General features: G+C 42.6%; 5 protein-coding genes across 10 annotated transcripts in view; 3 read left to right on the top strand and 2 right to left on the bottom strand.

Annotated features, from left to right (window-relative positions):
* Window positions 1-335: 335 nt before the first annotated feature.
* Window positions 336-8,014, top strand: avil (advillin). The gene is made up of 20 exons (XM_028997711.1): window positions 336-642; window positions 1,154-1,232; window positions 1,330-1,404; window positions 2,111-2,307; window positions 2,512-2,620; window positions 3,860-3,970; window positions 4,081-4,286; window positions 4,523-4,601; window positions 4,747-4,845; window positions 5,094-5,247; window positions 5,332-5,432; window positions 5,531-5,668; window positions 5,807-5,965; window positions 6,066-6,245; window positions 6,378-6,523; window positions 6,635-6,779; window positions 6,902-7,090; window positions 7,253-7,321; window positions 7,398-7,511; window positions 7,689-8,014. The coding sequence occupies exons 2-20, from the start codon at window positions 1,173-1,175 to the stop codon at window positions 7,800-7,802; spliced, it is 2,445 nt and encodes an 814-aa protein (XP_028853544.1). The 5' UTR covers window positions 336-642; window positions 1,154-1,172; the 3' UTR covers window positions 7,803-8,014.
* A 183-nt stretch (window positions 8,015-8,197) lies between these two features.
* On the top strand, window positions 8,198-13,356 carry tegt (testis enhanced gene transcript (BAX inhibitor 1)). Of its 2 annotated transcripts, none has more exons than XM_028998299.1 (10): window positions 8,198-8,345; window positions 9,530-9,625; window positions 9,823-9,931; window positions 10,116-10,236; window positions 10,384-10,432; window positions 10,710-10,807; window positions 10,945-11,024; window positions 11,283-11,383; window positions 11,685-11,760; window positions 11,841-13,356. In XM_028998299.1, the coding sequence occupies exons 2-10, from the start codon at window positions 9,570-9,572 to the stop codon at window positions 11,862-11,864; spliced, it is 714 nt and encodes a 237-aa protein (XP_028854132.1). In that variant the 5' UTR covers window positions 8,198-8,345; window positions 9,530-9,569; the 3' UTR covers window positions 11,865-13,356. The 2 variants fall into 2 exon arrangements, with proteins under 2 accessions (XP_028854132.1, XP_028854133.1); XM_028998300.1 differs by having other exon boundaries at window positions 8,266-8,345; window positions 9,534-9,625.
* A 371-nt stretch (window positions 13,357-13,727) lies between these two features.
* On the top strand, window positions 13,728-15,179 carry naa80 (N-alpha-acetyltransferase 80, NatH catalytic subunit). Its single transcript, XM_028998340.1, has 2 exons — window positions 13,728-13,890; window positions 14,285-15,179. Coding segments are annotated over exons 1-2 (726 nt in total). The 5' UTR covers window positions 13,728-13,888; the 3' UTR covers window positions 15,009-15,179.
* A 765-nt stretch (window positions 15,180-15,944) lies between these two features.
* On the bottom strand, window positions 15,945-19,533 carry LOC114800677 (ly6/PLAUR domain-containing protein 1-like). Its single transcript, XM_028998341.1, has 3 exons — window positions 19,190-19,533; window positions 17,197-17,334; window positions 15,945-16,847 (listed from the first exon to the last, which is right to left on the bottom strand). Exons 1-3 carry the CDS (start codon window positions 19,239-19,241, stop codon window positions 16,606-16,608), a joined length of 432 nt encoding a protein of 143 aa, XP_028854174.1. The 5' UTR covers window positions 19,242-19,533; the 3' UTR covers window positions 15,945-16,605.
* Window positions 19,534-20,390: 857 nt separating this feature from the next.
* LOC114801000 (nck-associated protein 5-like) overlaps window positions 20,391-27,368 on the bottom strand; it is a 52,066-nt gene continuing 45,088 nt past the window's right edge. For all 5 annotated transcript variants that reach the window (XM_028998944.1, XM_028998943.1, XM_028998947.1 and 2 more), the window contains 5 exons: window positions 27,158-27,293; window positions 26,941-27,019; window positions 26,060-26,344; window positions 25,124-25,272; window positions 20,391-23,801 (listed from right to left, as the gene is read on the bottom strand). In XM_028998944.1, coding sequence (XP_028854777.1) covers window positions 23,541-23,801; window positions 25,124-25,272; window positions 26,060-26,344; window positions 26,941-27,019; window positions 27,158-27,293 — 910 coding nt within the window. In that variant the 3' untranslated portion in view covers window positions 20,391-23,540. The remainder of the gene's footprint in view (window positions 23,802-25,123; window positions 25,273-26,059; window positions 26,345-26,940; window positions 27,020-27,157; window positions 27,294-27,368) is intronic.

Genomic DNA, 27,368 nt, shown 5'->3' with positions numbered 1-27,368 from the left:
ATTGCACAATTTTTTAAAATGTTAAAAACTGTCCTGTGACTGCAAATGGTTTCTGACTTTTAAGTCCTTATCCTTATGTCATGCATACATGTGCAGGCTTATTTAAGAGTGAAATGCAGATTAAAACACTACAATGAAAAAGCAGGGGATTTGGGTGAACAGGGAGGCATCTGGAGGCTGGAGTTTAATGCTGCGGTGATGGGATTGTTTCTCTGTACTGCCTGTTGGATCCATCACCCAGACCATAAAAGATGCAATACAAATCAGTATCTCTCTGACCACTCTGAGAGCAGAGTGCACTTCCTGGCATTTTTTTTTTTAATGGCACACCCCACCCCATGCGTGCAGCCATCGACGGATGTCAGACGCAGCTCTTCAGATTGCACTTTTTTCTTTTACTTTCCACGTTCATTTGCCTGTTGGCTTTTGTATCTTTCCCTTGTCCTGCTTCCTGATTGGATGGATCTATAGGAGAGAACACACAGCATGCAAATTCAGGCAAAACAAGTGTGCTTCGGCCCTTTAGGCAAAAGGGGGGAGAAGAGCCTGAAGTAATTGATGTTCCTCAGGATCCTGTCCACAGGGAGACGGTGAGACTCCAGCATTTGGATTCTGCCCTTCTGCAGCTTCAGGAGCTACAAGGTTTGTCAACACTCTGGATCCTGACAATTAATTGGCTGAAATTTGGATGGCTGCAACGATCAAAAAAGTGAAAGGAGCACGTATTCATGCATTGTTGTAATTCTATATTTCAGAGCTAGTCTGTTTTTATACATTTAAATATTTATATATATATTTATATATTTTATAATATTCAATGATGGCATTTTAAGTGAGACCAGCTCCTTTGCTGCTGAAGGGAGGATGGGTTTTAAAGTGCCGACAGCACCCATCTTCAGCGCTGAACACAGACACGGACAAAAGGATGCCTGTGCTATGCAATGCCTTATTATCTGCAATTCTACTGTACATAAATGTAATTAATTCTCCTGCTCTGACAGCACTGAACAGTAATGCGTCGGAATGATTAGGGACCTGATATCAGAACAGTTGCAGCTCATGTTAACAGTGTTTTGTAAAGGTGTTATATATTTTTAATTCTATAAAAAAATCTGATATATTCAGAATTCAATTTTGATTGAATTGACACAAGGTGAAGGTTCTGGGACATCATGGAATACACCTTCAGAGCGGTGACTAATACCCCTGGGATTATAATCTGGAGAATAGAGGTATTTTTTTTATAGTGTATTTGTCTTTCTGTTGTTATGAAGAACACTGTATTTATTTATTGTTGCATGACTGAAAAGCATTAAATCTGTCTCATAGAAAATGGAAATGGTGTTGGTCCCTGAAAAATCGCATGGGAATTTTTTTGAGGGCGACTGCTACGTGGTTCTCTCAGTAAGTGAGTTGTTCCATACCGTGAGGAGATTCTATGGCTACATCCCTGACATATCATATTATATTCACTCTCATTCGCTGCATTTTAGGTTGCCTGCATAGTTTTGTATTTACATGTGGTTTGCATGCTTATCTCAGTAGTCACTGTGTGTTTGGATATCAGTGTATAAAATGCACAGGGATAGTTAATGCAATTGCAATTTAATCATAAAAGCTTCCACAGATTCTTTGTTCATACAATCACAATCGCTCATTCTATTTTTTCCATAACAGAATTCAAGTACAAGCTTCAATGTCATATGTCCAGAGAAAGTAACATCATGAAATTCATGAATTCTCCTCCACATTCAAAACAATTAACATTTAATTGTACAATGCGTCACAATAAAATGAATTAAATTTATATAGAGCATTTTATGTTTGCAATATGATAAAATACAAATATGTAATGATGCAGCATAATGAAACATAAACAAATAAACATATAAAAATGCAGTTTGTTAATGATTATTAAATTGTTTAATGCTTCCATGCTGTTCTATACTTTGTAGCTCACCCCAACGGTATCACTTCTTCCTGTCTTTCATCACAGTTCCGTTTCCTCTTCTCCTCTAAATCTTCTTTCCACTCTTTATCTGCCCCGCATGTGCATCTTTTCATCATACCAGCCCTTTGGCTGTTCTCCCTCTGCTCTGTCTGTCTTCAGACCAAGACGGTGGGTTCGTCTCTGTCCTACAACATCCATTACTGGATTGGCTCCGAGTCCAGTCAGGATGAGCAGGGAGCGGCAGCAGTCTACACCATCCAGCTGGACGATTTCCTGGGTTCCAGCCCAGTGCAGCACCGCGAGGTGCAGGGTTACGAGTCTGACACTTTCCGGGGCTACTTCAAACAGGCACTCATGTAAGTGCTTTTAGACTTGCTGCTTTAATGGTTAATGGACCCGTTCATCTGGAGACAGTGACTCTTAATGGCCTTTTTAAAACCCAAAACATGTCTGTAATCAATATATCTCACTCTTATTTTAGTTACCCCAGACAACAGCAGGGACAACAAGGAAAGGAAAAAACAACCAAACTGTAATTGAGTTTTATTTTGCGTCTTCAGCTATAAGAAGGGTGGTGTGGCATCAGGTATGAAGCACGTTGAGACCAACAGCTATGAAGTCCAAAGACTCCTGCATGTGAAGGGGAGGAGAAGAGTGGTGGCCAGGGAGGTGAGTAGGATATAGTTGCCAATGGAAATGATTTAAAAAGATAAGGCCTACAGGAAATACAGTCAAATGAGCATGATGTAGATGTTCGGAAAGAAGCAAATTAGTTGGCCTCATTATTATTTTGAAAAAAATCCATCCATCTGCTGGAATACTATGAAATACAGTACAGGCCAAAAGTATGGACACGCCTTCTCATTCAATGTGTTTTCTTTATTTTCATGACCATTTATATTGGTAGATTCTCACTAAAGGCATCAAAACTATGAATGAACACATGTGGAGTTATGTACTTAACAGTGGTGGCAGTGGTGGCCTAGCGGTTAAGGAAGCGGCCCCGTAATCAGAAGGTTGCTGGTTCGAATCCCGATCTGCCAAGGTACCACTGAGGTGCCACTGAGCAAAGCACCGTCCCCACACACTGCTCCCCGGGCGCCGGTCATGGCTGCCCACTGCTCACTCAGGGTGATGGGTTAAATGCAGAGGACAAATTTCACTGTGTGCACCGTGTGCTGTGCTGCTGTGTGTCACATGTGACAATCACTTCACTTTAACATTATGTACTTAACATTAACTGAAAACATGTTGTATATTCTAGTTTCTTCTAAATAGCAGCCCTTTGCTCTGATTACTGCTTTGCACACTCTTGGCATTCTCTCGATCCTACAACTGGAGGACTTATTATTATATCATCCCCAACCCTGCACTGACACCATTTGCAGGCTCACTCTACCCTGGAAGGGGGTCCCTCTCTGTACCACTCCTTCCCAAGGTTTCTTCCTTTCTTTTTTCTCTCTCCTAGAGTTTTTTTAGTGTGGAGTCTTTCCTTGTGTGCAGAAGGGTCAAGTGTGGGGGGTGTCAACTGTAGGGCCTGTCAAAGCCCATTGAGACATACTGTATGTGATTTTGGGCTATATAAGAAAAAAATGTTGTTGTTGTTGTCTCGATGAGCTTCAAGAGGTCGTCACCTGAAATGGTTTTCCAACAGTCTTGAAGGAGTTCCCAGAGGTATTTAGCACTTGTTGGCCCCTTTGCCTTCACTCTGCAGTCCAGCTCACCCCAAACCATCTCGATTGGGTTCAGGTCCGGTGACTGTGGAGACCAGGTCTCCACTTTTTGTTAAGTACATAACTGCACATGAAAATAAAGAAAACACATTGAATGAGAATGTGTGTCCAAACGTTTGGTCTGTACTGTATGTTGATGCTTCCCATACATTGTGGCATTTCTGCCCTCCTGCAGGTAGAGATGAGCTGGCAGAGCTTCAACCTTGGAGACGTCTTTCTGTTGGACACAGGCAAGACCATCATTCAGTGGAACGGACCAGAGAGCAACACACAGGAGCGAATGAAGGTACTGAACTGGGGTGTCTTCAAACCTCCTCCCTGAATCCAGTTTGAGACAGGTCATTAATAAAGGATTGTGGAATAAAACAAGGAGGAATAAAATATTGTGTTAAACAGGGCATGATCCTGGCAAAGGACATCCGTGACCGCGAGCGCGGCGGCCGGGCAGAGATTGGGGTGATAGAGGGGGATGCAGAGGCGAACTCTTCTCTTCTCATGGAGGCCTTGACCACAATCCTTGGGGAAAGGACGATCAATCTGCCCTGCGGAAGTACAGATGATGCAGCTGACCAAGAGCAGATGTCAAAACTCACTCTTTACCAGTAAGGAATAGAACCTCATTGGTTCCTTCAATCATTCTGTGTTTAAGTCATAAACAATATTCCACTATGACCATGTATAATTACTGGAAATCTGGAAAGATACAGTCTACATCGCAGTTTTATTTATTCATGATCAGAGAAACATAACCACTGTGACATTATAGATAATCCAGTATCTGTTGCACAACGTGCAGACTGGTGTGACTGGTGGGTGAGAATTCAAATATTATTTCTAGAGTTTCTGATGCTGATGGCTCAATGAAGGTGACAGAAGTTGCCACCCGACCATTGGTGCAGGACCTGCTCAGCCACGACGTAAGAATCATTTCATTATATAGATTTATTACATAAGTACATGCAATGGTGTGTTAAAGATTTTAAATACATATGGAAAAGATTTAGGGAACAAACTGAAGCATGGTGCCGCAAAAACTGTGGAATGGAATTTTTATGTTTCCAGGACTGTTACATCCTGGACCAGGGTGGGGTGAAGGTGTTTGTGTGGAAGGGGAAGAGAGCCAACAAGGCAGAGAAACAGGCCGCCATGGCCCGAGCTCTGGTGGGTGTAGCTGACATGTTATACGTATTTTGGAACATTGAGTTCAATGAAAGGGAATTAGGCACACAAAGGCACACAAATTCGTAGTTTCTTGATCGGTATCTCCTGCAGAGATGGCAGAGCCTGATATGAAGGTGCTGCATGCCAAAATAAAAATGCAAACTACTGTAAACAAAGCAGATAACAATGTCGCGGTCCCAGGGACAGCCGTGCACAGTCGCAGATCTGCACCTTCATGTCTATCGTAGGAGTTCATCCAGATGAAGGGGTACCCCCACAACACCAACGTGGAGGCAGTGAATGACGGAGCCGAGTCGGCCCTCTTCAAACAACTCTTCCAAAGGTGGACTGTCAGAGACCAGACCGCAGGCCTGGGGAAAAAACACACAGTGGGAAGAGTGGGTGAGTGGGAGTGTGTTTTCGGGTTTACTATCGGACCCGGGTTCACCACAGACACTAGTATTAAAGAATGCTGTAATTCGACAGCGAAAGTCACTCAGGAGAAGTTTGACAGTTCCAGGATGTACGCAACGCCTATCGTGGCCGCCCAAGAGCGTATGGTGGATGATGGAACTGGAGAAGTGCAGGTGTGAGAGGCGGGACTTTTAAAAACATTTTTTTAGAGGAGCACCAGGACATGTTCCTCCACATTACTCTGATGTTCCTTGAACATTTCACGTCACAGGTTTGGCGGATTGAGAATCTGGAGTTGGTTGCAGTGGAGCCCAGTTTGCATGGCTACTTCTATGGAGGGGACTGCTACCTTATCTTGTACACCTACAAGGTTCATGGCAAGAACAACTACATTCTCTACATCTGGCAGGTAAATTAGAGTGAAATGTATGACTATTGTTTTTTTAATGGCCAGTCTAAACTTGTGTTATTGAAATATGTGTTTCAGTTACATAATTATTCTCGATTGTCTTTGATTTAATATAGAAAGTGTTTTTTTTCTCTGCAGGGAAGACATGCGTCTCAGGACGAGCTGGCAGCCTCTGCATTTCAGGCAGTCAGTCTTGATGATAAGTACAATGGTGAGCCCGTGCAAGTGCGGGTGTCGATGGGCAAAGAGCCTCGACACTTCATGACCATATTCAAGGGGAAGATGGTCGTATTTGAGGTGTGTGTTTTGCGATGTTGAGATGTAAAGCTCAATCAGAGTGCACACATGTCCTGTCACATGACCTCGACCAGTGGCTGGATTCTTTTCTACTGTGCAGGGTGGCACTTCAAGGAAGGGTGGCTCAGATCCTGAGCCTCCAATTCGACACTTTCAGGTCAAAGGATACGACTCGTCCAACACCAAGGCCATTGAAGTGCCTGCCCTGGCTTCATTCCTCAACTCAAATGATGTCTTTCTGCTCAAGAGCCAGGCTGGTGTTTACCTGTGGTGTGGAAAGGTCGGGAGGCATTATGTGGGATCACTACAGGCCAATAATATTAACATGTTAGGTGGCCAATGAGATTTTAGAGTGACGCACATATTTGCAAGAGGGAGAGCCTTCTCACAAACATTCTCTCTGGTGTTCCAGGGCTCTAGTGGAGACGAGAGGGCCATGGCCAAGCAAGTGAGCACCGTCATCAGTCAGGGTCCTGTGGAGACTGTGGCGGAGGGGCAGGAGCCCATTGAATTCTGGGATTTGCTGGGGGGGAAAACTCCATATGCTAGTGACAAGAGGTACAGTGAAAATTTTCGGACAATATTGACTTTTTGTTAAGTATTTCCTCTCTAATGCAATTACAATATTATATTTGTATTTTTTACTAAATAATAATACCTACTCCACAGGCTGCAGCAGACTACAATTAGTCATGAGCCACGACTTTTTGAGTGCTCCAATAAGACAGGCAAATTTATTGTAAATGAAATCACAGCATTTACTCAAGATGACCTGATGGAGGATGATGTCATGCTCTTGGATACATGGGATCAGGTAATGCATCTTTTTGCATTTTTCAAGACCAAATCACCATCAAACATAACAAATGCCATGCATGTAATCAGGAATGTTTTTTTTTTGCTTTGTTTTACCTATAACTGTTCTTTTCTTGCTAGGTGTTCCTGTGGCTAGGCAACAACGCCAATGAGGTGGAGCGTAAGGAGTCAGTGGTCACCTGTCAGGAGTACCTTCACAACCACCCCGGAGGCAGAGATCCTGAGACCCCCATACTGCTAGTCAAGCAAGGATTTGAACCTCCCACCTTCACTGGATGGTTCATGGCATGGGACCCTTCGAAATGGAGTGTGGGTGGATGTGAATACTTCTTGTGGTGGTGGTGGTGTTCTCTAAATATTTTTATTTTATTTGTCCCCAGGAGGCAAGATATTTGCTTGTCATATTGACAAACGTCTTTTATCTAGTCACACTGTGTGTCCAAATATGCCTGAACTTAATTTCTTTTTCAGGGAGGGAAAACCTATGAGCAGCTGAAGATGGAGCTTGGAGAAGTTACTTCACTAACTAGGGTTGCAAATGTAAGAATATATCTGTACACATAAATTCATAAATGCAATTATTGGCAAACTGAAAAGCAAAAATATTTTCTAATAGGAGCAGAAAAGTGCTGCTGAAAACAATAAAGTTTACCAGGAGTTCCAGCCCAATCAGTTAATGAACAGAGCAGCAGAGAACCTACCGAATGGAGTGGATCCAGCGCAAAGAGAGGTGGATTAACCCAGACAACGGGCTCTTCCTGTAAAATTCCCACAGTGTTAAGGACCAACATACCTAATTATGTTATATAATATAATCACTATAGCATAAAATAATAAAGCACTGTGTGTGGTATTCGATTATGTATTGGTTTTAATTATCATACCTTTCTCTCTTTTTTTATAACAGAAATACCTATCAGATAGAGATTTTCTTGCCATATTTGGGATGCCTAGAGAGAAGTTTGCCAGTCTACCACAGTGGAAACAGCTGAACATAAAGAAGGGCAAAGGATTGTTTTAAAAAATCAATGTTGTTTTAAAGTATGCTCTGCAAGAATATAACCTTGCTTTTTATTTAACATGTTTAACAGTGATAGTCATTAAATATCTTATGTTATGAATATATAAGAAATATAACTTTATGCCCCCAAAACAGTGACCATTTTTGTAAATACGATTCAAACTGATTCTGACCTGAAGCATCCTAATAAAGTACGATCTGCCTATTACAAATTTCGTGCGAAGCCTTGCTCTCTATCTAACGTTGACTAATAATGAGTTAGCATAAATTACACAATGTAATGCGACCTATGCAACTGTTGCAGTACGATTGCGGGCTGCGAAGTGCAAGTGTTGCCAGATCACGCAGCACAAACACGCACCTACTTCCTTCTCAATGGTATTTCTTCTTCATGCGATTCCGTGACTTAGAACAGACGGACTTGGCAACATCGGTAGGCGTGTGCGGTGCTATGACATCAGGACGTACATACGTGTCAGAATCGGGGAGAAGAAGACGGCGAGGGGCTGCGAAAGGCTAACGAAACGAAAGCGGATTAACATCGTAAGGAAACCTCTCCCTACACTACAAACACGAACAGATATTTGGTAAACATGTCCTTGCGCGTCTGCCGTTCAGGAGCGGAACGCTAAACACCGACATGTCCGCGTTCGCCTCTCTGTTTTTAGCTAGCGTGTGTTTAGCTTTAGCCTTAGCGGGTGTTTAAAATTGTCGTCAGCCAGTCCAGCTCGGCGAGCAGGAATGGAAGGTAATTAAATACGACAGCGGCTATATTTCCACACGCCCGCCGTGCGTGCTTATTCGTGCTGGACTACGTGCGCCTGCCGTTTAGCTGGCCGTGCAGCGCTAGCATGGGGATTAGATAACGTCGGGGCCTGGTTCTCCAGCGGCGTGAACGTCCCGTCGGGCGTTCTTCTCTGTAAACGAGTTGTTTGCGGCAAACGTGTCCTTATTGCAGCATTTTCACAATTGGCCGCTTTCGCGTTTGCCCTCGGTTCCTGTTCGCGTTTTGTACTTTTTTTTCGTGTCTTCGTTAATGTCCAGCGCGGTCACTCCTTTTTTTTATGGTGCGCGTTTCCTGTTCGACTAGAAATCTCACACGTTTGTAGGATTTTTATTAGTACGTTGATACCGCCGTGGATAAGGGTGTCTCGGTTGCATTTTTTTAATGTTCCTCTGCGTTTCGGGAAGTGGCCGGCAGGTAACTATTTTCGCCTTCACGCCGTCCCACCGGTTATTGGCCGGGAGATATTTCTGTACCGACACGTGTCGTGTCGAGTTGCGGGTTTGAGTGCTGGTGGGCTGCAAGTTGCGTTTGAGTCGCCTGACGCCAGCTATAAATAATAATTAAACCACTTTAACTTCCGGTAGCTGTGGGATCCAGGACTTGTGTGCCGGTGAGCCCATCCGCCGTACTTGCTGGGAACAGTTTTATATGTCTGGGAAATCTGGCACCGACGTCTTGTTGGCAGCTGCTAGAATATGTTGATCTTTTGCCTGGATCGATCATCATCATCGTTTCAGAGTTCAGCTGTATCGAGGTCCTTTTTTATAAAAGAATAAGTCTAATGGCAGATCTGTAATGCATCTTTTGAAGTTTTGGTGTCTCATTATTTGCAGTCATCAAGATAAATTATAGTAAAAATAGAATCATCTGTAGTTGTAGTGTGTAAATTAATAAAACAGCTTTTGTCATATTTAAGATGTTTTTTTTTCCTTTTTGCCAGATAGCATATATTGTCCTCCAGATCACACAAGAGAAAAAAAATGAATGTCTTTGACCGCAACATCAACTTTGATGCCCTTTTCAAATTCTCTCAAATGTAAGTTTTTTTAAATTTTTTTTTTTTATAAATCTGCTTAACGAAATATATGCATGAATTGACTTTAGCAATGTGACTAGTTCAGTTGCTTCTGTTGTGGCTGCATGTAGGCATGATTATGCCTGCATACTGTGATGATCATGCTGGTTCTGCAGCCTCTGTTCTCTGTTTAACTGGACTTTCTCTCTTTCTCACAGCTCACGCTCTACTCAGCAGCACCTTAAAAATGTGTACTCCAGCCTCGCTGTGTGCATGTTTGTGGCGGCTGCAGGAGCTTACGTCCATGTGGTCACCAGGTTCCTTCAGGTAACATGACTGGTGGAGTCCAGGCATCACTTAAGACTGGGGCAACAATTTGAGTCTCATATTGCACATAGGTTTCTGAATTTTAAGCAATTTCTCAAATTATGAACAGTTTTGTTGCAGTTTCTTGAAAACACAACAGTGTGTGGTAGGATATTCATAAATAGCAATTTCCCTTCATTTTCAGGCCGGTTTGCTGTCTATGCTTGGATCCCTGGCTTTGATGGGGTGGCTGGCGATGACTCCACACACACCCCAAACTGAGCAAAAGAGACTGGCTATACTGGCTGGCTTTGCCTTCTTCACAGGTCTGATTGAAACACAGTTTTCCCCAGCTCCCTTTAAGAAGGGACGCTGTCTCGGTTGATACGGGCACCAGTGGTGTAGACTACACCCTTGTGCTTGCTTAGTTTTACAATTACTATTATGTGTGTTAAATATTAAAATCATCCCAGGTGTTGGACTGGGCCCTACCATGGACTATGTCATCACTATTAACCCAAGGTAAGGCAGTGACATTCTGTTGGGTGTGGGTGTTTATGGTAAACTTACCACTGTGATCAAGCAGTCGCCTGCTCTGTAGTGTCTTCCAAACAATATTCTACTTTGTTTAGGTTTGCCATTTTAAATCTAACATTCTTCTTATTTACAGCTTTAAGCAGCACCCTTGATGTTTGCTTCTGTAGTTTTACAGTTAACAGTTGGTCAATTAGTTTCCTTCTGCTTTTCTTTTCTGTGTTCTGTATAATTTCAATTCATTCTGAGTTTATTTTGTCTGCAGTATCATCATGACTGCTTTCCTGGGAACCTCAGTCATCTTCATCTGCTTCACTCTCAGCGCTTTGTATGCCCAGCGCAGGAGTTACCTCTTTTTGGGAGGTGAGCACCTGGACATTTTAATATAGCCCCAATAGCATCACCAATCCACTCATGAATCCAGTCCAACGTGGAAGTAGCTGTCCTGTGCTCCCATTACTTCAGCTTACACTTAGTCATTTATTATATCTTTCCTGCAGGTACTCTGATGTCTGGACTGTCCATTTTGCTGTTGGTGTCTGTCCTCAACATGTTCTTTGGTTCCCTTCTGCTCTTCAAGGTATGAGAGCAATCCAAAATATTTAGATGGAGACTGATCCTGGATGTCTCCTTAATGACGCTACAGTATTATTATTATTCCCCTGGTGTGGGTGTGGCTGAGGTACCTTTGTAGAATATGATTATGCTTATCAACTATGTACTCTTAAGGGCTACTTATCAACTATGTACTCTTTATTGCCTAGAAAGAATCACAACCAAGGACGTGCTTTTAAATTAAAGTCCAGTTTTAAACTGTGGTGTGCCCTTGTCTTCACAGGCTCACTTGTACCTTGGCCTGGCACTCATGTGTGCATTTGTGTTGTTTGACACTCAACTCATCATTGAGAAAGCTGAGATGGGCGACAAGGATTACATTTGGTAAGCAAAGATAATTATTCATCCCCAGAAGATATTTTTTGTATATGCACAGTGAGAATAGAGGAAGCGATGTCTGCACCTGGCGACCATTTGTATGTAATGATTACGTTTTTTGGTTCTCATGCAGATACAGTTTTGCTAAATGACTTAAATAAATCTGAAAATGTTCTGTTTTTGAACACCTACATTCAGTGGTCACCATGTTTCCATGATTTGCATATAATGTCCCTGCATAAAATGTCCCTAAAATGTCCCTGTTCTGTTTTTTGTTTCTGTATATAACTGCATCTGGTTTCCACAGGCACTGTGTTGATCTCTTCCTTGACTTTGTGACCATCTTCAGGAAGCTAATGGTGATTCTGGCAATGAATGAAAAGGTCTGTTGGTGACTAAATTAATCAAACTTGCTAATTCTATTTTTTTAATTTTATTTAATTTATTTTTTGCTTTGTTGCAGGACAAGAAGAAAGAGAAGAAGTAAAGCAACTTAAAAGCACAATGAATAAACATCTGATGTGTCTCATCAGGCTTGTGTCTGGTGCAATCACTTAAACTGCTTCATTAAAATCTAGATTTTGATTTTATTTTATTTTTTCTTCCATTTGTAATTTGAAAAGTTTATCTTTGAGATCAGGCGTAATAGTGTGAAGGTCCCTGTGTTGCAGGATTTAAAAGTTATTTTGAAGGAATGGTGTTGTACTTCAGACAAGCTGTTAAGACCCGCCCCTCCCCTCTTTTTATTGAGTTCTTAGTATCAAGTCAATGCCTCAAAAACTGGATTTGCTTATAATTTGATTGGGGAAAGGATTATTTCTTAAACGATGGAGGCTCATTGATCCTCTTTGCCATTGTAAATATCATAAACAGATTGAATGCAAATCCATGACTTGAACTGATAAATCTTTGGACCATTGCCTATTATCCACCTGAACTCTTAAACAACTTCAGTAGAAATAGCCAAGTAGATTAGCTGCTTTCGCAAATTCTGAAGAATAAGTTCATATTTACCATTTAATGTTTCCTACTACTTCGTTTTCTATGGCCATCTTTAAACAAATATTTACAACAATTATCCTTCCTTAAGATATATGTTGTCATCTTTTTTTTTTTTTTTTTTTGGCTGAGAATTTATTTATTTAATATGTATGTTAATCTTCTATGCTCACAACAGCTTGCACTTGGATTTGTGCAGAGCTTAACCCAACAAGATGATTTTTATTTTTTTTTTTTAAGAAATGCCATAAATCGATTTCCTTCATAAATTGTCTAATTTACAGATTTACCACTTTTTGTGGTTACTGTGACAATTTCCATGGTGCCGTTTTTGTGCTAGAGAAAGTGTAATTTTACCAGACCTTTTTTATTTTGCTCTGTGCTTAAATATCTCCTTTTAGTTATTCTAAATCTAGAAATACAGAATGGAGAACAATGACTTTCCTCCTGTTTTACCCTACATGCTTTTGAATCTGCAGACATCAAAGAAGTGTAAGAATTCAATGTAAACCCACACAGTAGCACAGATTTTTCTTAATTTTAAAAAGAAAAATTTTTATTTTTTTGACCATTCTAATGTGAATTAATGCATTCCAGGAATATTGGTTTTAGTTCTCTTCACTTCTACTTAATATCTTTGCTCCCCTATTTCTAAGTCTAATGCCATTATATTTTCAAGCATTTGTATTTATGCTCAAACACAGGATATAAAATACATTTGTTAAGGGGTCATAGAAAGAAGTTTTTTTTTTTTTTTTCCCTCTTGCATCGTAAGGCTTTATTTCCTAGTGCCAAGTACAAGTTTACCAAACGATAAGTAATAAGTGACTAATTTGCAGTAGACTAACTTTCAGAATGCATATCTTATACTGTGAAATTTATTATTTTATTTTTTTGCTTTTTTCCGGGGACTGCTGATGTAATTCTGCTAAATTAATGTAAGAATTAAAATTTGTTACAATAAACACTGTAAATCAAGAGAATGTTGTCTGATGCGTATTTTCAAGGTTGATCATAGAAGCCATATTTTGAGAATGGGGTATTAAAATGTCTGAATTTGCAAAGCTTTTGTAAGCCCGGACCACAATAAGTTATGTAATAGTGTCTTGGTGTGTGTCATTATAACCTCCTTCCTGCCCACCGATGGACGTTGCTTAGCAACAAGACCAAAATCTGAATAATATATTACAAAAAAGAATTACTAAGTCTAAAGTGTAATTTCGCAAACGTTGTATAAACAGTAACAGCGAGAGGTCGCTTTCTGTTCGTGTGTAACCGGTAAATAGGCTCTGATTGTTCAGTCCTCCGTCCGCCAGGTGGCGTGGTGGTTTTTCTAGAAAAGCTTCCTCTCGCCCCTTTTCTTGCGCCGCGAATGGAAGGCGTTAGGGCGGCCGCGGAAAGCGTGGCAGCTGCCGCCATCGTTTCCACGCACGTTGCACGCCGGACGCGAGGCTTCGTGGGTTGAGAACGAGCCGCGTGGTAGCAGCAGCGGACGCTCCGTGCGGCAGGACCATGTACGTATCTCCACGGGGCGGGAGTCGCGGCTTTCTGCCGGGCGCGTACGGGGTCACCAGCCCTCCACGTTAAAGCCAAAATAAGAGCCACAGAGACATTTTTAATTTCATACATTTACAGCATTTCGCAGACGCCCTTATCCAGAGCAACTTACGACCAGTAGTTACAGGGACAGTAGTCCCCCCCTGGAGACACTCAGGGTTAAGTGTCTTGCTCAGGGGCACCATGGTAGTAGGTGGGATTTGAACCTGGGTCTTCTGGTTACCCACTAGGCTACTACCACCCTCATTACCTTTTTACTTGTTGTGATTGGTGTTGGTCTGTAGCTCTGGAGACCACACCGGAAGGAGAGGACGTGAGCGTTATTCTGTGTGTGTGTACTGTGTCCACCAGGTGTGACGGGGAGTTGTGCGTGGTCCCCCTGCACGAGCGCTGGGAGCTGACCGACCGGTGCGCGGATCTTCTGAACGCCCAGTGGAGCCGCAGTCCCGGCGCCCGCCTCCATTCTCTGCGCCAGTCCTGCGCGGGCCTCCCGGCGTGTCTGCTGCTGCTGCTGCGCCGGCCGGGTGTGGAGGACTCGGTCCTGGGCCACGCTCGTGTCTCGCGCGTGTTAGGGAGCCGGAGTCTGTTTGTGGAGTCGGTGGTGGTGCTCAGCACCGAGCGAGGAAAGGGATACGGGCGCGTCCTAATGGAAGGGGTGGAGGCCTACGCCCGCAAGAGGGGTTACACACGACTCTGCCTCACCACCCACGACAAGCAGCACTTCTATGCCCATCTGGGCTTCGTCCTGTCAGCACCGGTTCAAAATGTGGGCACCCTGGCGTCCATCATGCCCACCGAGGTGCTGTACAAGTTCTGCAGGCCGACGCCAATGAAGCAAGAAGAGCAAATTACTGCAATAGTTCCTCCACCAGCATCTCCTGCCTTATGTCCCTCTGTCCCTCCTCCTCCACCACCACCACCACCACCACCTCCTTCTGTCCCACTTTTCCCTCCTCTTTCTAATGCTACCTCCCCCCAGACATCATCGTGGTCTCCTGTGGCTCAGACGCTTCTTGAGACTCCATACAGAGATGCTAAAGGAATGCCCATATTCTGGATGCACAAAGACGTCTGAGCCAAGCCTCGGTCTGGTTAAAGTTATACTGTGTTGTACTACCTCAGCTGTCAAAACCAATGGGGGGGTGGGGGGTTATAACACACCCCTAATAGATTTAATAATGGATTTTTAGGCTTATGAATCCATCTGCCTTAATACCAGAAAGCCTGAGAAGGATAAAAAAAAAAAGTGACAATCAAAATAAGTGCCTGATCTAGATCTTCTTTCAATAGAAAATGCAAGTCTTCTGTTATCCACACCCAGCGTTCCTATTCTATCTTAGAATTAGCTGTAGCTTTACACTAGTCTTTGTAAAACAGTATTCTGACTTGACCAGACCATGTTATTATCAGTTAGTAACATTAACAGTTAGTAACACTGTCAACTGGAGCGGCAGCACAAATCATACTAATGCCATCTAGTTAAAGGTGCCGGTCATGCCGGAGGGGAGCTGCAGTGTGAAATTGAGCTCTGACTCAAATGCTGAAAAAAATGACTGATAATTCATACCCAGCATCCCTTGAAACTGGCATTTTTACTCCCTGTGGTTGGGAATGTTACAGAATACCTTGTGCAGTCTGTTACAAGGGGAACTAAAGGATGCTGGGAATGCAGTAAATTATAGGTCCCCTTGTCTGGACCTCTGTATTGCAACACAGGCCTTTTGTAATACTGCCGGGGACCAGTGGGGGGCAGTACAGTGCTGCACAGAATGTGCGTCGAGGATCCTCAGTCATAAAGGGTGAATCAGGTCTGGGAACAAAAAGAACGGAGAAAAAAAAATCCCAAAACGTTACTCATCCCGAAAAACAACAAAGCCAAGTTGCCAAATGACGTATTAAAAACGGCCAACGTGGGTAGTAAAATAGGAACGTGCAGCGGTGCGGGTTCAACACGAAGTGTGGAGGAAGGATTACTCATGGTGTGCTATGATTACGATTGGTCACAAGCGTGCAAAACTAATATATATGGTTTTATTTCACAATGCACTGTTGCAAAAGAAATGATGTTGATAATACATTGTCAGCCTACGGCAAAACACGTTTTTCATTATTTTGTTCCTTAAAGTAACCGTCACACAAGCAAATAATGGACACAAAAACAGTCCCCCATCAGGTTCTCCTCCCACCCAAAAATCAATTAAACTGACGAGTTTCAAGCAACATTATGACTGAAGTTAGGCCCTAAGGGAGTAAATAGAGAAGGAACACCGAGCTCACAGCCTCACCCACCACTGAAAGCACTTTTCCAATTTACTTTTACATTTCTTCTGTATGAGTCCAGACAGTGGAGGTCTAGCACATGGCTCCTCTACCAATCATTTTTTCCAGCTCATGAATCTCGAGTGGTTCTGGTGGGGGTGACGGAATGGTTCTCTCAGCTGCAGACATAAGCGACAATGACAACGTGTCCAAACCAGCGCTCTTCACAACCCACAAACCAATCGTGCTCCTAGACGGTCTACTGAGCAACCTTGACTTTTTAAGGGCTCCAGGCCAGGGCTGAAAGGAAAAAAACGAACAGATGACTTTCGGCCCAACAGAATCAGTTTTGAAGGATCATGCTATGGAAAGTAAAGCTCCGTTTCTTCCTCTCGCTTGGCTCTCTGTGGGCATCACAGCAGGATGGAGGGCAGAACTCCTGTAGTAGCTGTGAGGAGCAGGAGGTGCGTGGGACGGAGTGGGCGTTGGCGAGGTGCACGGTTGGCGTGGGGGGGGCGCGGGCCGTTGCAGAGAGGCGTGTTGCAGCAGCTGATGCAGACAGAACCCACACGCCCCGGGGAGCAGAAGGACTGGTACCCCGCCGACACGATCAGACATGTGGTGTAGGACGCACAGGCCTTACGATACGAGACCCCTGGCGGAGAGAAAAAGAGGCGAGAATCTAAATATACATCAGGCCTGAGAGTTGGGGGGGGGGGGGGGCATCTCATTTTGTTTAATTGGATTAAATTATATCACTGCGACAAGCAGAGTAGAAACCAACTCACCCACTGACTAGATTGCTTTATAATTGCTGTAATTCAATAGCTCATTATGTTATTAATTGGCAGTGAATTATGAGCGCCACCAAAATTCCTGAGAGTTTGATCAACCTGAAAGCCAGAGCTTCCCTCCGGAGGCCAGCAGCGTTTAAGAGAGTGTGCGTCTGGTTAATTCCGATTTCATCTAGATGACATTACGAATGGCTGATCACCACCGCTCACCGTTTGCCCCCACCATCACCTCTTTCTGACAGCCGGTTTGGATGTTGGCCGTGCAGTTGACAATGAACTTGGGTGCTGAGCAGTCGTTGTTCAGCAGGGTCTCCTCGCAGTGGTAACACTGCATCTGTAGGGGCCAGACTGAAATATGGAGAAGAGAAAAAACACAACGATCTCGCTTTATGACCGGTAAAGTAGATGAGGTGAAATGCTTTTCGCCACTAATCATTCGTGTCTGACACCCTCTCCGGTTTATTAAAGCGACGTTGAGGCCACGTGACTTTGCTTTCGTATTGCCTCAGATCATTTTTAATTTCCTGAGCCTTGGCATGGACGCTGTTCTTACGGGCACAGGCGGTACCCCACCCCTAACGGGCCGTGATTGGAAGATTACTGAAAGTCTGTCATGTTAGAGATAGGGTGAACTTGTCCATGAAATCGTGCGGAAAAGCAACATTAAAACCACTCGGCTAATATTGTTGTTCCTCACGTGCCACCTAAACAGATCTGAACTACTCCGGCACGGACACCACAAGACCTTGGAAGGTGTCCCGTCACTGGCACCGAGACTTCACTGTGTGATGTTCCTCTGACCATCATGGAACTATTTTGTTGTGAAAAGAAGCCACTGTCACCACGAAGAGGTGCGTATGGTCCGCAGCAGGTGGCACAACGCGTCGACTGCACCGTGGCCGCCGTGGGCGAGGGTCAGCACGCTCTGACCAGTCTGCCGGTGCGCTCCGTGTTCTGACGCCTCTCCGTCATGGCCAACAATGAGGCTTTCAGCAATTTGTGCCTCTGTCAGATCAGACCAGATGGACCTGCTTTCACCGGGTGCCTGTGACCCAGTTGCCAGCTCACCGGTTGTCCTCCAATTTTGAGAGGTACTATCCACTGCATACCTGGAACACCCCAAAAGATCTGCTGTTTTGGAGATGGCCTGATCCCTCAGATCTTCACACACAACGTTTTCTCCTATTTCCAGCACATACCCAACAAATAAGCACACCCCCCACATTTATGTACAATACGATGATCAACATTAGTCACTTTGTGGCTCATCAGGTCTGGATCTTTGTAGTGAATCACACTGTAACGTTCCGACACACAAACAGCAACTTCATACAGTGAAGTAGCTGCCAATACTCAACCACAGTGAAATAATGCTTTCATTAATTAAACAAGATGAATTATAACTGTGCTGCGTTGCGTTGGTTGTGACATCATTATCCTCCAACATAAATGCTTGTAAATTGGTACATTTCAGCTGCACTATATAGATAGAATGACTAGTGAATATGACAATTTTTTTCTAAAGTGCCTGATTTTCATGTAAAATTTTCACAAAGGAACGTGCACGAAAATACATCAAAGGCAGAAAAAGAAAATCACAGTTGGACAGACCGACACAGCAGCGTATAGATCAGCGTATAACTCTGTGCCTGTGACTGGGAGGTTGCCGGTTCGAGCCCACCTTACGCAAGGTCTTTAACCCCCAGCTCCCTTTGCAGACCACTACATCATACTTATATGTACATAGAATTTTAAATTCCAGTCATGACAGGCACACAATTGTGCCTTAAAGGGTGCAAAAAGGTACCTGCGAGGATAGGTACGTTATTTCTACCCCACGGTACTTCCATTTCTCTGTGTGTAATATGCCATTTATTACATACGTGCCAGGCCAGGCTGTAAAAGAAATAGCCTGTTTTTTTTTCTGCTGACCTGCTCATATGTACCACAGCATATAGGTGGGTAATAAACCATCGGCTGATCTTTTCTCGCCCCCGTGGACGTGAACTTAAAGGGCATAGTGACACATGGTGACATTGACCGTATGTGTCACATCTCACCGTAAAAGTAGAACAGCATGGACAGATAAAGGACAAAATGTGCCGACAATAAACTCGGTTCAGTATTATTTATACAAATTTTATATTTAACATTTTTAAAAAGAGGTTCACCTTTAACCAAAGTTCGGAAACGCGCACTTTACCTGAGCTCAGCACGCACCCGTACAGAGACGCGAGGACGAGGAACGGGCGCATCGTCCCCGCAACACTCCATCCAAGGCGCGTCCCCAACTCCGCTCAGCGCAACTTCCTCTGTCCGTTATGATGCATGGCGCGGCGCGGCGTGGCGCCTCCGAGGTGTCGTGAACGCGCGTGGAACTCCCGGGTGAGCGCGCGGGCGCCTCCGAGGTGTCGTGAACGCGCGTGGAACTCCCGGGTGAGCGCGCGGGCGCCTCCGAGGTGTCGTGAACGCGCGTGGAACTCCCGGGTGAGCGCGCGTGGAACTCCCGGGTGAGCGCGCGGGCGCCTCCGAGGTGTCGTGAACGCGCGTGGAACTCCCGGGTGAGCGCGCGTGGAACTCCCGGGTGAGCGCGCGGGCGCCTCCGAGGTGTCGTGAACGCGCGTGGAACTCCCGGGTGAGCGCGCGGGCGCGCGCACCGGCGAGAGTGATGATTAATAAAACAGCAGCACGACGGCGGCGCCTGCGTGGGCCAACACAGAAAGCCGGTGCGTGGTTAATATGCAGCGCAGTTAGTCTACAACGTGACCAACGTTAATTGTCCTTATTCATTTTGTACTCGTGACGTGTACATTTTTCCAATAATCCAAACCTAAATCAGTGTTTTCCTGAAATCTGTGGGTAAAAATGAACAGTATAGTGTTAAAACACTGTGAGGGGCTAAATCTAAGTATTAAAAAAGTACATTAAAACACTTAACACGTTTATCGCTACTATGGTCTATTAAATATACTTTATATGCTTATAATTGGGCTCAGTATGTTCATTTCATTAAGTACCTCAAGGGATGGCATGTTAATATCTGGTGGGAAGGAGAGTGAACATGCTTCACCACAATGCTGATAAGACGTTTAGACTAATAGTTGCTCCGAAATGCTCCTTGAATTCAGTGAAATTACTGGAAACCATAAGGAACAAAATGAACAAAAGTATGGTACCATTTAGTGTGGGACCAGATAAGCCAATCATGTTCTTCTAGAACACAACTTTTACCAGCCTAAGGGACAACACCCAGTAATAAACTTTTGCCAGGGCATAACAGCATTTTCCATAAAATTGGTTTCATCAAACTGAGGCTGTGTACTAGTTATGGTGCAAACATCATTCACTGTCTGTCCTTTTCTTTTATTCTCTTTGTTGAGTGGAGTGATTCCAGGCACTACACATTTGAGAGAAAGGTTTTATTTCTTGGTTTCTTGATTTCTGTTGAGCCATAAATTAACAATTTGCTTTTAAATCACTGTCTTCCCCTCTTGGTTAAAATACACAGTTTATGGCTTCTTGTGAGTTCTGGTGGGAATGCTATGTACATAGCACCTTGGAATACTATTTACAAGGTAAAATAAATCCAAATGAAAATATTCTGGTCAGAGCTATACATAAAAAAGAAAACAGAACTCACACAAGAAAAAAAAAAACATTCGTTAGAATGACATTGGAAATAAGTGAGGAGTACAAAATGACAATGAGAATAAAAACAGCAATAACAACATCAATAATAACAGCAGTAACAATAAAACCGGTTTATCCTAGTATAATTCAGGACAAAAATAAATAAGTAAATAAATATTTTAAAATCCATAGAGAACTGCAACGGAACAATGCGGTGAGAAAAGCCACAAGTACAAAATAAGAACAGATAGGGGTACGTCTAGAAATGATACACCACTCGGTCCGGGCAGTGCTATCATGGTGACACGGTAAAAATACTCATCACATGGGCATCAGAAAGGTCTGCAGGAATTTATCTTGTCAAAAACACAAGCTCATGAAGTCTAACAACAGTGCCTGAAGGCTAGAGAAGATATGTGTAGAACATTTTAGTTTAAAGAACAGTTTACGATGGAAACTAGGATCTAGTTGGGAAAACGTTCCCCTTGTGTGGATGAGGTGGTAACCCATGTTACTACAGAAGCCTTGTGAGCTACCAAAATACATTTTCTCATGGTCTACACAAACACAGAGATGTCTGAGGACCAAAGGGCTAATGGGGAATTACAATACAGAATTAAAAAGCTACCACTGGCTTTATTGTATCTTTTATTTTGGCATAAATGTGTAGAAGGACATCTTTCACAAGGTCTTTGGAGTGTCTGATCTGCTGAATTGAAAATTGATGTAGAGTCTATGTAAAATTGATGCATGTTATATCTCCTGCCTTCCATCTAACACTTCTGGATAGGTTGGCAAATGGGGTTGTAGGATACATTGGAAGACACTGGTTTTAGGAAAAATTGATGGGTTTCTCACAGAAGATCCCAGTCAGCAATGGAATCCCAGTCATCCATTTTAACACAATAATCTTAAAATCAGTGCTGAATCAGAGGGTTAAAAGAGAACGTGCCGTGAAATTGTATAATTCATCGTTATTTTTTTTCCTTTTTCAATACTCAAAGTTAATCAAAAGAAGAGCCACTGGAAGCACATGGATGTAGGTATATCTGATCATATTTTTCTGCAGTGGAAAAATCACAGATTGTAGTCAGGGTGTTGAGTGCTAAAGAAGACTTCTGTACCATAAAGGCATCTGTTCAGTACAGATTGGAACAAGGTCTGGAAGTCTTTACATAACATCAGCTCTGCTGTTAGGAACAGCCATCTGTAACTGTACGTCTCTGTGCCTCTATTCAAACTCTCCTATTGGCTCTTTGTCGGGGCCAGGTTCCTCTGTCACCATAATTAATGTTGTCTAGGGTTAAATCTGTCAGCATCCATGCTGCTGGACCTCCTTTTGGCATCGTTCTGTAGTGGGCAAGAACTGCCATGGCAGTCAATCATGCTTCTTGCCAAATAGAAACAAGAATCGTGGGAGTTGAGTCAGTGCATGAATCATTGCTTAGACTCTTGTGTTTTTAATGCTTACGGTATGTGGCCACTAGAATTGGCATCTTCAGTGGATCCAGGAGAGATAAAAGAACAGATCGAAGAGGCCATCAGCTACCGGAGGCCTTTGCCTGCAGACTGCCTGTCATGGTCAGGATGTGTTGCTGAACATACTGCTTTTTTTCTAGGGGGGGGGATGTGTGCTCTGTACACACACCTTTGTAAGGCAGCAAAAATTCCACATTAGCATTATGGAAAAACAGTCATTTGCATTTGTGGAGGGTTAGCTGCAGTCTTGAAATTGGATTAGCTGAAATATGTGATATAATCTCTGATTTATTTAAATTATTGCCCTATAATTAAAAATATAAAACAGGTGACTGATTTGAGATTAACTTGGTTACAACTACATCAACCTCTGCATTAGATGTACTATACTATTTTGATTTTTTCAAATCTTAAAATTCATTATATATACTATTGAAAATACCATTATAAGATTCTTGGGTCTTTTTAGAATGCATAACGACTTGTAAATAAGTACTTTTGGAGTCACATGGACTTTTCTCTTCACAACATTTTTTTTATATCAACCAGTCATTTCTATTTAACAATAAATGCAATTTACTGTTTAATTAAATACATTTATTCTATGATTATCAGAATGACTGTTAATGACCGTTAACTTAAATAATAAAAAAAGTTAATCACTGGCCGTTCATTTTCTTCTGGGTAAAAGTTCTCTTAAATGTTAAAATAACACGTTGTTGCCTGGAGTCACTGAAAAGAATGAACTTTAATTGTCAGGTAAATTGAATTATAAATAGAGCCAAATTTATTCCTGGACTACACTTAATCCCTGTCCAGGCAATTAGCCTTTAAACTAAATTTAATTAGTTCGGAGATTTACAAACAGGAGGGCATTTTTTTCTTCTGAGAATGAAACTGATTATATCTGTGGCAAGTGCATCACTATCTCGAAGGATATGAGGATTTCCTGCAACTGTGACCTATGTCCATGTGTGTTTGTGTGTGTGTGTGTGTGTAAGTACTACCTTGGAGTCAGACACCTAGTGGTGCCTCTGTCTGTGTGAATGTGTGTGTGTCGTTTGGTCTGTCTGCGTGTTTATTTTTTGACCTGAGGAGGAGTGAGTGACAGATTCCGGAGATTTTCCAGCTGTGCCCATAGCCCTGAGCTGCAGTTCATTGACAACAGCTACAGCTAAAGGAATTCATCAAAAGGGTCACCATGAGGGCCCCCATCTCCTTCCAAAGAGTCTCCTTTATCTTCTTCCACACAGTCTATGTACCAGGAGGCCTTCAGAGTTCCAAAAGTAAGGAAGTGTCCTATCTTCTCAAGCACATCTCTCCACTGATGATAGACGGTTGAATGTCACACCACTTTTACTTCCTCAGCTCAGCCAATTTTAATACCATCAGCCAACAAAGCCCAACTGATCCCTGATCCAGAGGGCAACCCCTGATTGCTCTGTTCAGCCCTGGCTGCCACATGAGGAGAGGCTGTCATAAAGAGAGTCGCTCAGAGACTCCGGAGTCTCCAGGACCTGTGGTCGACTTGGAGACAAGATGTCATCTGGCCGCTCCTTAACAAGCTCCAAACCTCCATCTTTGCCCATTTCTGAGCCGCCAGGCATTCGGCCTTTCCCTCGTCGACTCAGACCCATCTGTGGAGGTGGTAAGAGACTGCTGGGGTCTGTTTCACGTGGTCCTTGGGCTCCGCACTGTTTCAGACTCTATAGGTGAAGACAATTAAAGCAATCAGACGATTAAAGTAATCAAAAACATTTATTCAGGTGATTATTGATAAATTCAGATTTTTAAGAAATTTTTCTGATTTACAAATCTGATCCAAATTCTAGTCCAGGTTGTAATTGATTATCTTTACCTGGGACTTGTGGTTCAAAGATGCTTATGATGAAAGTAATGATATTTCAAAATATAATAAGATCCCTATTCATCTTCCATTCTAATTAGAAAGATCACCAGCAACTGTACATTTGTGTTCTGGACACGCCGTTCATGTCCAAAAGAAATCAGCTGCCATTATCACTATGTAAAGGCTGCGTTTTATTTACAAAATACTGGCTGTCATTTACAGAGTACATCTTTGGGGAAAAAAGAGGTAGCAGCTGGTCCTAAACATCATCCATCAGGTCAACTGCTTTTCTTTTGCAGGGTTTCCATGACAACCCAAGAGCCAGACACTCAGGAAGTACTGCAAGTTAATCACAAGCATTTAGATTGAAAGATGAGCAAAAGCTGTGCTGTTTCACCCTCTGAACTATTTTTCTCTTTCTCTCATTTTTTCACACCACCTTCTAATTTGCTGTCATTCTGCAGATGAAATTCCTTTCATATTTGTGATAAACACAGCCATAAATGGCTGGGGTCAAACAGGTAAGAAAGGCTACGATGAAGACATTCAGAGGTGCTCAGCTCTAGTCGAGCATTTTCATGAGTGTGTGCACAACGATACATCATTATTCATCTGAGCAATGATATGTGTGTGGCTTTTTTGAAAGATGGAGTGAAAGAGTGAAAGCGTCTGAATTCTAAAAAATTTGACTTCTTTTGTTTTGCAGGGTGACTGACTTTGTATGACTTCAGCAAAAAAAAAATACTGTGACTCATCTCTTTGATAAGGACAGTCACTTATTAAGACCCACGATGAGGACTACAGCACAAGGGCACTTGAACATAAGGAATGATCAAGGACCACACTGTCCACATGCTGGGCCTTTAAAAAAAAATAAATTATACATCTTGAAAAGGGCTTTCATCGCACGCACACACACACACACACACACACACACACACACACACACACCACTGCCTGAAGGGGGACAGTGCATGTCAGATCTGAGAGGACAGAAGGCAAAGAAAAAAAGACTAGTGAAGGAGAGAGGGCTGTTGAAATAATATTAAAGGCTTTCGTGTTCTTCAATTAACCAAACCAGTTAAACGTTTCTATGGGAATTTCACACAATTTAGAAACAACAAAGCAGCCTAAATGTAACTAAACATTTTCTTGAAAATTGGGATTGCAACAACTCACCCGTCTGGAAGGGGTTCCTTGCCCAGATGGCTCAACTTCTGTCTGAACTCCGAGATACACATCTGTGGCTGCAGCAGATCCTTTAAGATTGGGGAAAGTCCAGTTCTTAGGAGGAGGACTTTGCATGTGATCCCCATAAGCATCAATATCTGTTGAAATAATTCAATGAAACATTTAAATTATGATGTGATTATTGATTTAGTAAAGGTACAGTCTACAATTTACATTTTCATTTGAAATCTTATAGCTACAGTGGGGCAAAAAAGAAATTGCTGGTTGTTTAAGTTGTTCTACTTAAAAAGAGAGGTCTGTAATTTTCATCATATGTACACTAACTGAGACAGAATATAAAAATAAAAATTCAGGAAATCACATTATATGAATTTTATAAAAATAAGTATTTGGTCAAAAGCAAAAGTTCAGATCAATACTTTGTGATGTAACTGGCTTAGGCCCTTCAGGATTTTAATCCACGATGATGTAGTGTGTTACTAAAAGTAACCTTTGTTACTGTGGTCCCAGCTCTCTTCAGGTCAGTTGACCAGTTTCCCCACTGTAGTTCTGTGGTGTTTCTTCACCGTTCTCAGGATCATTTGTCACAACTCAAGGTGAGATCTTGCATGGAGCCCCAGGTCAAGGGAGATTGTCAGTTAAAAAGGTCTGTAATGACCAGAATTCTTGCTTGCTTGTAAATGCTAAACATTTATTTTCTGCACCATTTTACAAATAAATTCTATAAAAATCATGTGATTTCCTGCATTTGTACATTCTGTCATTCTATTGATGAAAATGACAGGTCTCGCTCATCATTTCAAGTCAGACAACTTGTACAATCAGTGGCTGTCAATTTCTTTGCCCCACTGTATATACAGTCTTTAGTCACAAAAAAACCCCCAATTAAATTATTTGAACAACATAAAAAACATTGAATCATACCCTCATGAATGGTGCTGGAAAGGTGCATGGGTCCTTTGGCTTCAAGTGCACTGCCATACAATATAGGTGGATTCACCTCCTCCAGTGATGACAGTTCTCTCTCTAGGGTGCGTGCTTTACGTGGAACTTTCATCAAAGGTCCTTGTTTCCCTTGGGATGCAGAGAAGCCTTGTTCCCCGTGCACCTTTGACTTGGGGATGCTTTTGCCAGCTGCACTGCTGGCATAGTCCGGCAAGGGGAATGTGCCAATGCCACTGTCCAGGGTACGCATGGAGGCACCAGATCCTGATAAGGGGATAAATAAAGAACAATACATACATAAAGAAACATTTTGTGTAAAATGGTGCACATATGGATAACATACAGAATGTATGAAAAGAGTTATTATGCAGTAGATTTCAGGAGAAATTTGTACTATAAAATGATAAATCAAATCTATGGTTTATTGTAATTCCATGAATAACATTTGGTATAATTCCAATAGAACCATATAGAATATTAGAGAAGAATATCACACAACGATCAATATCCTGAGTGTGCCCCATGAAACACAAAAGGAACACAAATTAGTTGTGGCGTCAGACACCTTTGGCATCTTAAATTGAAAGTGTGCGTAGAAATCAGGCAAAACACACCCCAGGGCATCAATTAACAATCACATGGTAGGACATTGTTCAATTCCTTGTGGCAGAATTCCAGGCCCTCAGGGATCAGATCAATCAGATGAAGATGCAATTACAGGCTGTGTCAAAACATAACAAGGGATGCTGACCGTGATGGGTTCTTTGCCACAGGCTAAGATACACCACAGTGTTCTTGGGCAAGAGAACCAGAGGTGGCTTCCAGATGGTGTATGAGGGATATGGGGAGTGTGGTGTTACCTGTGAAGTGCTGGGAACTGATAGACTCAGCTAAGCTTTCATCAGATGTAACCTCTTCACGGCTGACCACATCTGAACTCTAAAAAAAAGGTTTTAACAGGATATTGTGTAGTAAATGTTTCTAAAAATCAGGAAATATGCATTACTAAATAACTCATGTATTATAACAGGATGACAAAATAAGGTTCCAATATTACATTTAAAAAAGCAAAAGTACCTTGTCCATCTCCTCCCTGCTCTTGGTGTGGCTCATACCATTACGTTGCTGGTTGAAAATGGGGCGTGATCTCTTGGAGTCAAAGGACAGACGCCTGTGAGCCATCCCAAAGCTGGTGGCTCCTCTTTCATCAACTCTGTTAAAACATTTACGCAATAATTTTTGTTCCCTCAAAACCACTGAATGCCAGTCATGAAAAGCACTGTCTTCA

The sequence above is a fragment of the Denticeps clupeoides genome, chromosome 12 (assembly GCF_900700375.1).
Source record: "Denticeps clupeoides chromosome 12, fDenClu1.1, whole genome shotgun sequence".
Lineage (NCBI taxonomy): Eukaryota > Metazoa > Chordata > Actinopteri > Clupeiformes > Denticipitidae > Denticeps > Denticeps clupeoides.
This window is presented reverse-complemented; position numbering and strand designations above follow the sequence as displayed.

What these genes read in the sequence shown, in the direction of transcription:
- avil (XM_028997711.1), top strand. Translation starts at nt 1,173, where the DNA reads ATGGAATACACCTTCAGAGCGGTGACTAATACCCCTGGGATTATAATC. An exon ending in ACATTCTCTACATCTGGCAG is followed by an intron (nt 5,669 to 5,806) that starts GTAAATTAGAGT and finishes TTTTCTCTGCAG; the next exon opens with GGAAGACATGCGTCTCAGGA. An exon ending in TCTTGGATACATGGGATCAG is followed by an intron (nt 6,780 to 6,901) that starts GTAATGCATCTT and finishes TTTTCTTGCTAG; the next exon opens with GTGTTCCTGTGGCTAGGCAA.
- tegt (XM_028998299.1), top strand. Translation starts at nt 9,570, where the DNA reads ATGAATGTCTTTGACCGCAACATCAACTTTGATGCCCTTTTCAAATTC. An exon ending in TGGTCACCAGGTTCCTTCAG is followed by an intron (nt 9,932 to 10,115) that starts GTAACATGACTG and finishes CTTCATTTTCAG; the next exon opens with GCCGGTTTGCTGTCTATGCT. An exon ending in GGCGACAAGGATTACATTTG is followed by an intron (nt 11,384 to 11,684) that starts GTAAGCAAAGAT and finishes TGGTTTCCACAG; the next exon opens with GCACTGTGTTGATCTCTTCC.
- LOC114800677 (XM_028998341.1), bottom strand. Translation starts at nt 19,241, where the DNA reads ATGCGCCCGTTCCTCGTCCTCGCGTCTCTGTACGGGTGCGTGCTGAGC. An exon ending in CGGGTGCGTGCTGAGCTCAG is followed by an intron (nt 17,335 to 19,189) that starts GTAAAGTGCGCG and finishes TCCATATTTCAG; the next exon opens with TCTGGCCCCTACAGATGCAG. An exon ending in GGTGATGGTGGGGGCAAACG is followed by an intron (nt 16,848 to 17,196) that starts GTGAGCGGTGGT and finishes TCTCTCCGCCAG; the next exon opens with GGGTCTCGTATCGTAAGGCC.